The 13,745-nt window shown below is 50.2% G+C and overlaps 1 protein-coding gene across 1 annotated transcript in view; it reads right to left on the reverse strand.

Moving 5' to 3' along the window:
• Positions 1–13,745, reverse strand: part of TGFBI (transforming growth factor, beta-induced, 68kDa) — a 34,289-nt gene that overhangs the window by 19,995 nt on the left and 549 nt on the right. The window contains exon 2 of the mRNA XM_010844479.1: positions 8,931–9,029. Coding sequence (XP_010842781.1) covers positions 8,931–9,029 — 99 coding nt within the window. The remainder of the gene's footprint in view (positions 1–8,930; positions 9,030–13,745) is intronic.

Below are 13,745 nucleotides of genomic sequence, written 5' to 3' on the forward strand. Positions count from 1 at the left end.
ACCGCTGGGAGCACAGCCTCTTCCTGGGCACCCCGGGGCCCTGAAGCCAACAGCCATGTCCAGCCACTTCCTTTCTTGCCATTTGTCCTTCAGGACAGGAGAGAACACAGCCTTGAGTCACAGCGGGCTTACTACAGAACTGCTCACCACAGCCTCTCACAGGCTGTTTAATGACATAGATAGAAGAGAAGCAGGCAGATGGGGCAGAAGTTTGGGCTTTGGGGGTAGGAGGGAGCAGGTGCTACTCTCAATGAGCCGAGAAATTCTCCTCTCACTAATTCCACTGGAGTTGTCTCGAGGAAGCCCTGGGAGTCATGTGAACATGAAGCCTGGTTCATCTGTCATCCAGGGGGCTGTCTCAGAGACAGATGAGGATACTCAGGCTGCCAGGGAGCTACAGGTGTCACTGTACCAGAAACAAGCCCCTAGGACATTCCTGAGGAGCGACATCACACGCTCTCTTCTCTGCCCTTCTTTCTCCATCCTTCTGACTCCTTCTTCTCCACTTTTCTCTCAGCCCTCCTCCCATCCCATTCCTCTTGAACCTTTCAGCCCTGCTTAAAAGGGTGAAACAGGCTAGTGGTCTCAGGACTGATCTCGACTGACTCACAGTTTTATTTTTGGAAACCAGTCATCGTCTGCAACAAAAGTGAGATCTGATTGCCTTTCAAAGGCAACGCAATAGGATTAGGAGACGAGGCTTGTCATCTATCAGTAACTCGCAGGGTGGCCTTGAAAGTTCATTTCTCTCTCTGGGTCTCAGTTTCCTGATTTACAGAAGAAGGTGAAGCTAAACTAGATGATCTCCAAGGTTCCTTAAATCTCACACTCACAGTTCCAACCAATGGGATAATTTCTAGGGAGCAGAAAAGCACTCTTTCAAAGGAGGAGAGTGTCTGCCAGTATCTCATAGTTAAACGTAGGGAGAGCCACAAGCCTCAAGCCCACAGGACTGGGGACACGCATGCGTGGACTCTCAGGCTTTGTCTGATAAATACCGGGGCTCTGTGGTGGGGGTTGAGGAAGTGGGATGGGGTCAAGTCTCACAAAGCTTAGGAGAGCTCACCACAGGAGAGCTCAACGGCTCACCGGGATTCCACTGAGAACAACAGAAAACCAGCTCCCCAAGAGTAAACTCACGGGTGGCCACATATATGTGGAGGGGAAGGAGGGGTGACGATGACAGGAGAAATGGAGGCTGCCAGACAGGTGGGGGAGCAGGGACATCTCAGCATGAAGGAGGAAGTGAGGGATGGAGTCAGAAAGCTGCAAATGTTTTGGGGGTGAAGGCACTTCCAAGGCTTCCGGCTGGGGCGGGTCAGATCCAGGACTCTCCTCGCAGTTCACCAAGTCAAGACCCTTCTCCATTGCTGCTGACAATGTACATATACAGGGGGAAGTGGACTAACTGGAAAGGTCTAACATTAAAAGGACACTGGGGGTCTCTCCGATGTGATGAAAGCTAACCCCTGGCAGCACTCACTGCCTCTCCTCTCCAGGTGGGCTCTCTGGACATGGGGGACACACCAACCCTTGTGGGGGCACAGGCCCCCAACCCCCCGCCCCCACAGCCAAAGGCTGTCTGCTGGTTAGCCCAGTGTGGGTGGTTCCTGCCAGGACACTTTCTGACCGTCTCCTAATCCTCTCATGCTGCTGGCCTCTCCCTCCTCTTCCTGAGTGCTACCCACAGCCTGGCATCCCCAGCACTTTCTGGGTGCACGAGGTGAGCAAGCCTCTCACCTCAGCCTAGTGGCCTTCTGGGTTGAAACACCTCCACATCTAGCCGGTTCCCTGCTTGACCATCCCAACAACACAAGCTCTTAGAACCAGTCCACCTGGCCCCGGAGAGGAAGAGGGCAGCTGGAAACTGCAGCCCAAGAAGACAGCCCATTGAGACGATCCTGACCAAATCTTTCAGGACTGGCACACCCTCTTCTCAGCCCTGTGTGTCACCTTCCTGGGGCTCTGGCCCTGGGGACACACACGCAGAGCTGTGGGAGATGGGGCTGGAGTAGTCACACAGTTGTGGGTCTGAGGGTGAGTGCAGAAAAGCATGAGAACCGCAGGGAGCCCCCAACCATGTCTCCCCAGTTCCCTGGCTTTCCAGCATAGAGGGGACCAATCTGCTGGTCTCTGACTTGAATCTTATCAGCAAAAGCTGCTCTGACTAAAGACTCCTGGCTTCTCCTTGGCCTGAAACAGTCCAATAAGCAGAAACCTCAGAAAAACAACATCCTCTAGGGCAATGAGACACAAATTTTCTTGTTCTAGCTTCTCTGGTCAGAAGAGCAATTTGAGGAATAAAATCAGAGAAGGTTCATGACTTAGAAGGGAATTTGAGGGAGGTAGGGGGTGGGGGGACAAAAAGTAGTGCCCATCCGAGGTCTAAGAGTTGAAAGAGAGTTTGAGAGCTCTCCTCCATTCCCCTCCAAAGTTCTACTCACAATTGGACAAAGAGAGAAGCATTATTTTTTTTTTCTGTCCTCAGAATAACTGTCTAAGGAGTTAACATAATAAGTTAAAGCAATCACTCTCTCCCAAGCATGCTGCACAGTTTTGGCGGCTGGGACAGCTGTAAATGCCCAGGGACTGACGAAACTCTGAAACAGTGGAATAAGGAATGGGGCCTGAGAGCCAGCTTCCTGTGACCGAAGGTAAACCATCCAGCACATCATGATTTCCAAGGGAATTGCAGAGCAAATGCAAACTGAGGTCGTCTAGACATGCACCTGCCTGGATGGGGGTTCATTTTCTGCACTCGACTGAGCTCTCTTAAGCCTCCCAGGAGAAAATCAAACTCTTGAACTCCTGGTAAGAAAGGGTTTGTTTTAACCTGCTGTCCAGCAACAAAAATTCCACTCACACCCCATTTACCAGGGTCCAGATGGTGAGTGATGAGATAGAGCCGCTGAAAAATACACTTACATATTTGGTGACAGTCTGTCTGTATGTGGCATGTGAGGGTCTTTGGGGGGATCCTGGATGCTGGCTGTGTCTCTTCAGCTCCCATGCTCTCCATCTGATTAGAGAGGGAGCACCCTTGCAACAGGGGTTCAGAATGACTGCCAGGCTGGGGGTGAACAACCAAGAAAAGGTTGGTGGCTCTGGGCCAGAGGGCCTCTGCGAACTCCAAGGAGGCCTCCTCTGCTCCCTGCGACCCAGAATCATAGGCTTCAGGGCTGAAGAGAGAGACCTGGGGCAGATGACCCAGGTCCTCCAGGGCTGCTCACTTGACTTTCCTTGACTTTCCTTGCTCACTCACTTCTCCTTGGGGGCAGCACATATCAATAGAATAACTGGGCCGCCTCCACCTGCCAGCAGATGACTTAGGCTTTCTGAGCCTCAGTCTTCCCCTCTGTAAATGGGCTAATGATCACACTGATCTTAAAGGGTGACTGTGAGAACCAAACAAGCTAACCTGTGAAAAACACTTACCAGATGCTTGCTATTTACTAGGCGCTCAGTCGTTGAGCTGTTTCTTAAAAAATCCCAGGTATAAACTTTATAAAGTTAGGTTAATAATTTCATTGAAAGCCATGCCCGGCATGAAACCACTGATCAAATCACATGTAATAAATAAATTCCCCATAACACAGCTGTCTAAGTTAATAGATAGGGCCCATCTGGAGAATCCCATGGACAGAGGAGCCTGATGGGCTACATACAGTCCATGGGGTTGCAAAGAATCAGACACAACTGAGCGACTAAGCACATTGCGGTTGTAACATATTATCACAAGTTTAGTGATAGTGACTTCAAAACCACAAAAATGGTTCGATGCACGATACTGGATGCTTGGGGCTAGTGCACTGGGACAACTCAGAGGGATGGTATGGGGAGGGAGGAAGGAGGAGGGTTCAGGATGGGGAACACATGTATACCTGTGGCGGATTCATTTTGATATTTGGCAAAACTAATACAATTATGTAAAGTTTAAAAATAAAATAAAATTTTTAAAAAAATGTATTATCTTATAATTCTGGATAATAGTGTCAAAAGCTGGCCTTATGAGGCTAAAATCAAAGGCTGTATTCCTTCCCGAGATTCTAGGGGAGAATCTATTTTTGTCTTCTCCACATCTGAGAGGATGCCCACAGTTCTTGGCTTGTAGTTACACCACTCCAACTTCAGTTTTCATTGTCATATCGCCTTCTCTGACTCTCACTCACCTGCTTTCATCGCATAAGGACCCTTATGATTATATTCGTCTCGTCAGATAATTCAGGATAACCTGCCTTCCGCCACACCCCCACCCAGTGCCTTCACTTAATCAGATCTGGAAACTCTCTTTTCCCTTGTAAGGCAACATCTTCACACATTCAGGATGAGGATGTAGACAGTATTAGTGTGACATCATTCCACCTACCACTTACCCAAATGGTACATGGACTCACGTACATACTCAGGAGAACAAGGTTTCCTGTCAGCTAACCTGCCTCCGAAGAATTGATGCCTTCCAGCTGTGGTGCTGGAGAAGACTCTTAGAAGTCCCTTGGACAGCAAGGAGATACAACCAGTCAACCCCTAAAGGAAATCAGTCTGGAATATTCATTGGAAGGACAGATGCTAAAGCTCCAATACTTTGGCCACCTGATACGAACAGCTGACTCATTAGAAAAGCCCCTGATGCTGGGAAAGATTGAAGGCAGGAGGAGAAGGGGATGACAGAGGATGAGATGGCTGGATGGCATCACTGACTCAGTGAACATGAGTCTGAGCAAACTCTGGGAGGTGGTGAAGGACAGAAAAGCCTGGCATGCTGCAGTCCATGGAGTCACAAAGAGTCAGACACGACTAAGTGACTGAACAAGAACAACAAAGCTGCCTGCTAGGAGAGTACAGAATGGGACAGAACCATCAGGAAACCCTGCACAGTAGAAGCATTTAGTAAAACCCTGGAGTTTGGTGTATGTAAAATCTCAGTTATTTCAGAGCAGGTTGGCCATGGGGATCCAGCGGGCTGCACAGGGAATAGGAAGCAGGGGAGGAGGTGCTGCTGTGGGTCCAGGGGACAGCTTGCCATCCCTAGATGGCTTCTCACCATCCTCTTGTTTTTCCTTTTGGGACCAAGGTTGTAGGATACAGGAGGGCAAGGAAAGGAAGGGTCTTGCTCAGCTTCATCACAGATGTCCCTGGGTGCCCTGCACAAATGAGATCTATAGCAAATAGCTCTGCTGTTTTCTATAGAACTGATGGAAAAGTTAGACCATACGCTGGCTGGCTTCAGTAGAAGTGAAATGCCTAAGCCTGAACACAGTATTGAAGAAGTGTTAATATTTCAGCCTTTGGGCAAAGCCACGCTTGCTACTGGGGAAACGGGAATGTCTTGCCAGCTCATCTTGGCTCTAGAGAATGGCTACAGTTGCCTGTGAATGATGTTGCTTGTGACACAGCGGCAAGCTTCTGGAGTGCAGAATGGCCACCCCCACCTGCTGGCTCCTGTGCTGGCCCTCCCTGTGCCACGTGGAGGATGCCTGGACTCCTGCTGTGATTATTACATCTCCATGATGTCAGCTCTGACTTGGCTGTTAAACGGGCCTCCCTTTCATGGGGGTTCATACAAAGGAGGCCTGTTGGGCTTCCTGAGCACCATTTCCTGCACCATTGCTTCAGCTGCTGGACATAAAAATGTTACGGTTACTGATCAGATGGAGACGCGAAATCACCCTCTTTGCTTGATGAGCTGCTGTATCACACTGGTGCTCTTTAGGATCTGAAATAAAATGAGTTTCTAAGTAATAAAATTCACTTGCATCACTGAAGAGGGGCCCACTGGTAACTACTTCCTGTAATAAAACCCATGTATCAGGCTTGACAAGTAGCACCAGGACTCTTCTGGGACAATGCAGACAAGCTATTGTCTGCAGAAGATGGATGCAGTGGCCTGACAGGCGTGCTGAGCGCACACTGTGACTCTGCCCCTCCCTCCTCTATTGGAGGTGAAGTCAGAGCCTCCCAGCAGCGGACACTTGGCTCCAGGCTCCTGGGTCCCTGTGTGACCTGAAATGGCAAAGTCTTCATGCCTTGATCCCGTACTTAGTGCTACTTATCTGCTTCCAAGTTTGCATTCTCCTGTGGGTCTGGGGTCCCCTGGGGACCTGTGCAACCCGTTTCCCGTGACACTTGGCTCCCTTTCACGCCAACAAACACCCCTGGCTCAAGCCTTGCCCCTGAGAAAATTCCTACTGCCCAGGCTGGCCCCATGCTGAGATGGCGCTCTCTGCTCCAACCACCACTGTGCTTCCCATTTCACAGTTTGGTCCTCACCCAGGTAAGTGTACCACAGGGCCCATTCTCACCAGGATGACATCATCTGCAGCCCGCACAGGCCTCTCTCCTCCCCTGCTGACCACCTATGGGCACTGAATTCCCAGGACCCAGATGGCAGTTCCTTCATGGGTTTCAGCCCTGGGGCACAAGCAAATGGCGAGGTTGCTTCTTCTCAGCTCTCTCGGGGACAACAGAGATGAGTCCATCCACTTCCCCTTTCCCTCCCCAAGTTCTCTGGCCTTCCCCCCAGTCAGCTTCACCTTCCTGCTGCTGCACGTGATGTTCCAGGGAGGGACCTTCTTATCCTGGATCATAAGGTTTTTTTAATCAACTCATGATTTTCTATCCCCATTTCCTCTTTTATAAGCTGCCCAAAGCAACAGCAGATTGCTTGGTAGAGTTGTAGGTTCAGATTATCCCCTGTGGGTTTGTAAGATCCGCCCTACGGCTGGGACTGGGCCCTGGGCCCCACTCTGCACTCTGATTTCCCCACCCACACCTACGTCTACCCCTCCCCCTGCAGCACCTGGGCTCCCCCTATGCTCTATGGTGCTGCACCATCACGTCTTCAAGAACATGATGACTCGTCATCAAGAACATTTGGCCGACACGTGGATGCTGCCCGCGCCCATCCTGACACATCAGTGGAGAAGGAGGTAGGTACCCAGAGCCAATCAGCCAAGGCGACTCAGAGCAGCGTCAGCCAGGGAATGCTGAAAATGTCCCCAAGCTACTGTTAACTGGTCAGGCAAATGCTTCAACACGGGGCCACGCTGAAATACCATGGCCAATACCACCCACTGTCAGCTTGACATTACAAGTGGCTCCCATTTTTAGGGAAGCCAGAACAAACAAAATGGTAGCGTCTTAAAACCCAGGGCTCGGTCATCTTCCAAGATGCAATTATGTGGGGCCTGGCTCTGTGTTTAATTAAGTGTTTATTTTAGTTGATAATATACTACATGGGAAAAGTCAAAAAGTACTGAAAAAAAAATTTTTTTTTTTTAACTTGGGTACCAGAGAAGGACACGTGGCATATAATTTGCATAATCTCTTCTTGTCCACAACAGCAAGAATTCTGGCTGGGGGTTTGTTCCCTCCTTAAATCTGGGAGGTGGATCCTCTTAGCTCACTTAACTCTTGGCTTTGGGGCTGGGCTTGGTCAAACAGGGAACCAACTGTCATTGCCCTGCCCTTGACAGGCTCATGGGATGCTACTGGTCTTGCCCCACCTCTGCTCAATCCACAATTTCCCTGATCCATACTAGGATTGACAATTGTGTTAGGACACAATCAGTGTCACAAGCTGGGATATTTATTTCTATGTGCATTTCACGGAGAGAGTGTTTACCCTTCCTTCAGTTAGAGGAGACATCTGCTCCAAAGCAAGTCACAAGCAATATGTTTAAAAACCTCTAATATGGGAAAGGGTTCAAGATAGTGGCTCAGCATCTCTTAATCCTCTTATTACACAGACAAGAGGAAGCCTAGGTCCTCACGAGTGTCTCAGGGAGCTCTGCACAGCACATTTTTCCATCTTTTGGAGAGAGCCAGCTTTGTGATCTTTTGATGGTTGGTGCCAAAACAGATTAGGCTTCCCCAGAACTCTGTCAGAACACGCAGGCTGCAGGGCAGTCATGGTGAACGCCACCTCCCTCCATGCTGTTCATGATGCTAGAGGCACCAGAAAGCTCTACTGTAACCACAGGGGGCCACAACCCCTGGCGTCTCACTTCTGTTTATGCAGCTGAGATTTGCAAACAACAGCAATTAGCATTTACTGAGTACTTACTATGTGCCAGGCTCCAAATTTAGCCTCTTCTGTGTATTACTTCATTCACATGAACAATCCCGTAAGGTAGTCCTATTGTTATATTATGGATGAGGCAATTGAGGGTTCCAAAGGTGAAGCCAACTGCCCAGGTAGGTGGCAGAGCCAACCTTCGAATCAGAGAGTCTGAGCCTGTGTTCTTAATATGCTGTGCTGCCTCATTCTGTGCATATTTCTAGGCACTCTCAGTCTTTTGGAGGGTATTTACCTTGAAATGCTAGAGATAAATAACCCACCTGCCAATGCAGGAGACATAAGAGATATGGGTTTGATCCCTGGGTCAGTTAGACCCCTTGGAGGAGGGCATGGTAACCCACTCCAGTATTCTTGCCTGGAGAATCGCTAGGACAGAGAAGCCTGGTGGGCTTGTCCACAGGGTTGCATAGAGTCGGACGTGACTGAAGCAACTTAGCATGCACGCACTTTGAAACACAGAGCAAGAACCCTGTATAAGTTCACCAATGGCTTTTCTTTCCCAGAGTCAGAGGCTGGTGGCTTCTACACTGAATCATTGTATTTGTATCATTTAGTGAGGATTAAGAAGTGCCCGCACACAGTTTCATGTTTCTTGCGATCCCAAGTCGGCCCTAAAAAACATATCCAAGTCTTGTTAGGCGCCTTAAAAGTGTAAAACAAAATCGGCCAGCTTACTGAAAATGCCACTCCCAAGCACACAGTTCTCTGACATGTGTACACATGCATCTTCGTGGCTCTGCACACGGTGCCACCTTCCAAAAGGCTGGCCCACGCCCGGGGGCACCTGCAACCCACGCACACCAAGGGTGGCCTCCTGGGTGGCTGGTGGGCATCGGTAGTTACAGATACTCACGTTGATTTGCCACAGATCTTCCTCTGGTACCACTGCTTGCAGTTGGTGAAGTACTTCTTGTTGGTCCCAATGAGCTTCTGCACAGCGCACACGTTGGGGCTGAAAACAAAAGCTGCAGTGTTAGCAAACGGTCGGCATGTCACCTGCCTCCTCGTCCTTCCCACCACGTGGGCCCTCCTGGGTCACCAGAACATTCTAGATACGGAGAAGATACAGTCATTTCGGTCAGCTTGGGGGTACATTCTGGTCCTCGTGATCCAGACTTCCATCATCCCTCCCAAAAATATCCCCTCAAATTCAAAAACTGTCAAAGTATATATCATACAGTGACATCATTTCATTTAAACATTGTTCTTTGACACTGACATTTAGTAAGTATAAATAAAAACATCTTAAAATTTTTAGGCTACATGTTTTATAGATGGAAAACACCACCTTAAAAAGAAAGTGGTGTTTGCTAAGAACAGCAGCAGCTTTGAGAGAGGCCCCCAGACTTTCTTTGTACCCCCACTCCGCACATCCACAGGATTGAACCTGGCCTCCCAGCAGGCATCGCTGGTCCTGTGGTCCAGGCCCCAGCACTCCCCAGGCAGCTCCACACTCAGACATCCTCTGCATCCCTAGGCAGCTGCCTGGCTCCCAGACACAGCCTATCTGGTGTGCCCAGCCTGGAAACTAGCGGGCATGGCCAAGCTAGCTGCTGTCAGGACCTCGGAAGGAGACAGTCACTCACTGAACTAAGTCGTTTATTACTGGGGCCCCAGTTTGCATCCCACTCCCCCCAGAAAGCCCTCTTTCGGTGCCCCAGGTGATACTCTTCTGCCCACCGCTGACCTGTGTGTGATACAGCCATTGTTTGATGCTGGGTATAGAACACAACGCAAAACTAATCAGGGTGTGTGTGACCTTTCAGCTATCCTGCAAAGAACCCTGGGGGCAGGTGTTCTGATTTGTTTCTTTTATATTCTAGGTGGGGCTAAGCACCAGACTGGATGCAGAGGAACTTGGAATAGCCTTGTCAAAAATACTGCTCCCAGGACTTCCCTAGTGGCTCAGTGGGTAAGAATCTACCTGCCAATGCAAGGGACATGGGTTCAATCCCTGGTACAGGAAGATTCCAACATGACACGGAGGAGCAGCTGGGTCCATGCACCACAACTACTGAGCCCAGCTTTAGAGTCCTCGAGCCACAGCTGAGCCCGCATGCTGCAACTACTGAAGCAAGCCAGCTCTAGGGCCTGTGAATAGCAACGAATGAGTCCCTGCGTCGCAACTACTGAAACCCACGTGCCCTAGAGCCAGGAACTTGCAACTAAGTCTGCCTGCTGCAGCTACTGTGTGCCTAGAGCCTGAGCTCCGCAACAAGAGAAAGCACCACAGTGAGAAGCCCACGCCCCGCAACTAGGCATCGTCCCCCACTGTTCGCAGCTACCGAAAGCCTGCATGCAGCAACAAAGACCAGAGAACTTCAGGTATATCAATTCTAAATATCAATTCCTCTGATACTTTACAAATATAATCAAGAGCCATCATTTGAGATGCATGGTCTTTTCCAGGAACTTGGTCAACTCTCAAATACTCAGAGTCAGCTTATTGGGTGGGAGGGAGGGCACACAGACCCTTTAATTCTCTGCCCTGTCTCTTCCACCATGTGGATGTCACCTCTTGTCCAGTCTGTGGTTCACCCCAGGCAAAGCTGAGTGGGCCAAGGAGGCATAGCAAATATTTGTGAGTTACTGTAGGGACCTGAGGGCAAGAGAAGCGGAGGCTGGAGAGGAAACCTCAAGCCAAGGGGGAGGACAGCTCCTACCCCCTTACTCCCTGTTGGATCTGACCAAACGCCCACAGCCTCCAGAGGGTTTTTACAGAAGCCACCTTGTTTCTCAGTTTGCTGCCTGGTATTCATAGGTTACAGCAGTCCCCAAATAACCCTGAGAGAGTCCCTGCTGGCCACACTCCAGCTGGAGGTTCTATTTATTTCTGTACAATTTCAGAAGTTCTATCTGACCAAGCAGGAAATAATTACTGTCGATGAATTCTCCACAACTCTCCGTAGGCGTTTGGCGAACCTTCAGAGTCTCTGGTGGATGTGGTTCCAACATTCCTCTGCAGACTGAGTTTCCACTCCTGCTGCCCTCTTAGACAGGAGCAGAGGCTGGGGGTCTCTGTGACCTACTCCCTCTCACATCAGGGTGGGATGGGTGGGCTGTGTACATAGGAAATTTATACTGAAGTTTAATTGACATGAGCACCCTGTTTCTGGGCCTTCTGCCTCAAGCACAACAGCTCTGCTATTCAACTTGGATTTGAAAACCAAGCGCTTCAGAAAATGCAGTCCAGTTCTGGTTGCTGACATTTGGAAGTGTGACTGCATTTTTACTTCTCTTTCAGTATTGTTGTTTTCCTTCTCTATAGCAACACAGATAACAACCGGGAGTCGAAAGACAGCATCACAGTCTCTACTTTCCCAACAGCTTTCTGTCTCTGGACTAAGTCACTCCACGTCACAAAGCCACAGTTTCTCTATCTATAAAATGGGAACAGCTACCACAGAGCTCACTGGGTTGTGGTGAAGATGAAAGTAAAAGTGTGATGGATAAAGGGTGAGCATGCTTGCTAAGTCATTTCAGTCATGTCTGACTCTTTATGACCCCATGGACTAAAGCCCGCCAGGCTCCTCTCTCCACGGGATTCTCCAGGCAAGAATAGGAGTGGGTTGCCATGCCCTTCTCCAGGGGATCTTCCCAACCCAGGAATCAAACCCATATTTCTTATGTCTCCTGCATTGGCAGGCAAGTTCTTTACCACTAGTGCCAACTGGGAAGCCAAATGGTGAGCAGGACCCACTTGTTATTTCTTCCTTGACGTCTTGTGAAGCACACACACTACATTTCTTTAACAAAAGAGCTTCCCTTTCCCTTCCCACCAGTTCTCACTTTGAAAGAGGGCTGGAGTTTGAACAAGGTTGTCCATTTTGCACAGGGTGCCACCCCCATGGGCTAAGCCAGGCAGCCTGTGAGTTTTCAGGGACCGTTAGATCAGAGTAAACGCAGCTGCATCTGCAACCGTTCGTTACAGTCCACCTGCCCGTGTGTCCAGATTTACTGGGGGAGGAGGGGAGCACACCTGGGAATGCTTAGCCCATCCTGCCCATCACAGATCACTCTAGGCTTTTCCAGTTGCCCTGCAAGACGATTAGCCTGCAGGGTGGGGGAAGGGAGGGGAGGGAGAAAGTTGACCTAATAGCTGAAACTTATAATAAAGATTTGCATTAAAAAAAAACACACACACACAACTATTTTCCAGCTGGTCTGTGACTTTTCTGGGCTTCAAAGGGAAGGAGGTTTGTTACAGGGGTGGTTCCTGCTGGAGACCCATCGGCACCTTTGGGAAGCATCACTGTGGAGCGCCGGGAGCCACCATTCCAGGTGACAGAGAATGCTGTGGGTGCCTTTTCCTGACTGAGTGCCTAAGAAGACACAGAGGGACAGAACCCTCCCAGGAGGGACTGTCGCACCCAAACAGGACATACTCCATTGGCAGGAAAGGCAGAAGGCCAACAGTGCGCTGGGCAGAGACCATGGACATGCCAGTGGCTCATATTGTGACTTGATGCTTCGTTCCCTCCTTGTCTTTCTGTCCTGCCCCCCTCACCTTTCTGTACCCAGCAGAAGTCAAAAGTGAGTCTCTCACTTCCTGAAAGACCCCTGGACATCCCCCGTGCTCTCCTCTCTCCTGCAGGGTATGAGGCTGCAGCATGGCCTGGATGGCTTTCACTCTGCAGAGGGGCCAGACTCACTGCCAACATAGTCCCCTCCCCATAGCCCTGGGCATCTGAAAGGCCAAGTACGACCACAGGCACACACAGGCAGAGGAACAAGGACACTACTCCCAACAAGGGGCCATTTCTAAGGGCAGGGAGTCAAGGCTTTCTAGAACCCTATGAAGTCAACTCCAATCACTTCCAACACTGAGTTCTGATCTAAGTACAGATCTGCCCAGTCAAAGGGTGGTCTGGGCACCAACTGGGAGCAAATGCCAGACCCAAGGGCATTTGGGCTGCGACAGAACTCTATCCACATATGCGCTAAGTCACTTCAGTTGCGTGACCCCATGGACTATAGCCCACCAGGTTCCTCTGTCCATGGGATTTTCTAGGCAAGGATACTGGAGTGGGTTGCCATTTCCTTCCTATCCACATATAGTTCTAACTGTCACAGAGGAGTTGGTGCACCCAGGTAGGCAGCAAACCCTGGCTATATGTCAAGCAGGATGGTTGAGTTTGGGATATGGAAACAAACCCACCTCTGCCTGGGTTTGCCCCCGGAAAACCAACACATCTTCAGTGTCTCAAAGGAATACATGCAATGATAATGTCCCAAATTTACAAACTCAGCCAGTGTTTTAAGAGCGGTTCCAATCCCAGCTCCCATACATACTGCAGGACCGTGAGGAAGTGATGTGGCCACTCCAGACTCAGTTTCCCCATCTGTACGTGTGTGACTCCCAGCACACTCTCCTGTCTTCATCCAGCAGGGGAGCAGACGCTGCCCTTGGTGTGCCTGGTGCCAGGTGGTGGGTTTAGGGCCTGGCCGGGTGACAGGGGCCTGGGGGCCTTGGATGCTGCCAGCTTGTGTGGTCCCAGTGTCACATATGAAGGTGCTGGACAAGGACCTGGCTGGTCTGGAACCTGCGCCCTGCTGGGTGGGCTCCCTGCCTGCCCTGGCCACCTTCCCACGGTGACTCTGCACAGACAGCCGCCAACTCCTATCTGCCTGGAGAAGCTCAAAGCCCGGGATCCCGGGCTTTGAGCTT

This window comes from Bison bison, unplaced genomic scaffold (assembly GCF_000754665.1).
Source record: "Bison bison bison isolate TAMUID 2011002044 unplaced genomic scaffold, Bison_UMD1.0 scf7180017864203, whole genome shotgun sequence".
Classification (NCBI taxonomy): Eukaryota; Metazoa; Chordata; class Mammalia; order Artiodactyla; family Bovidae; genus Bison; species Bison bison.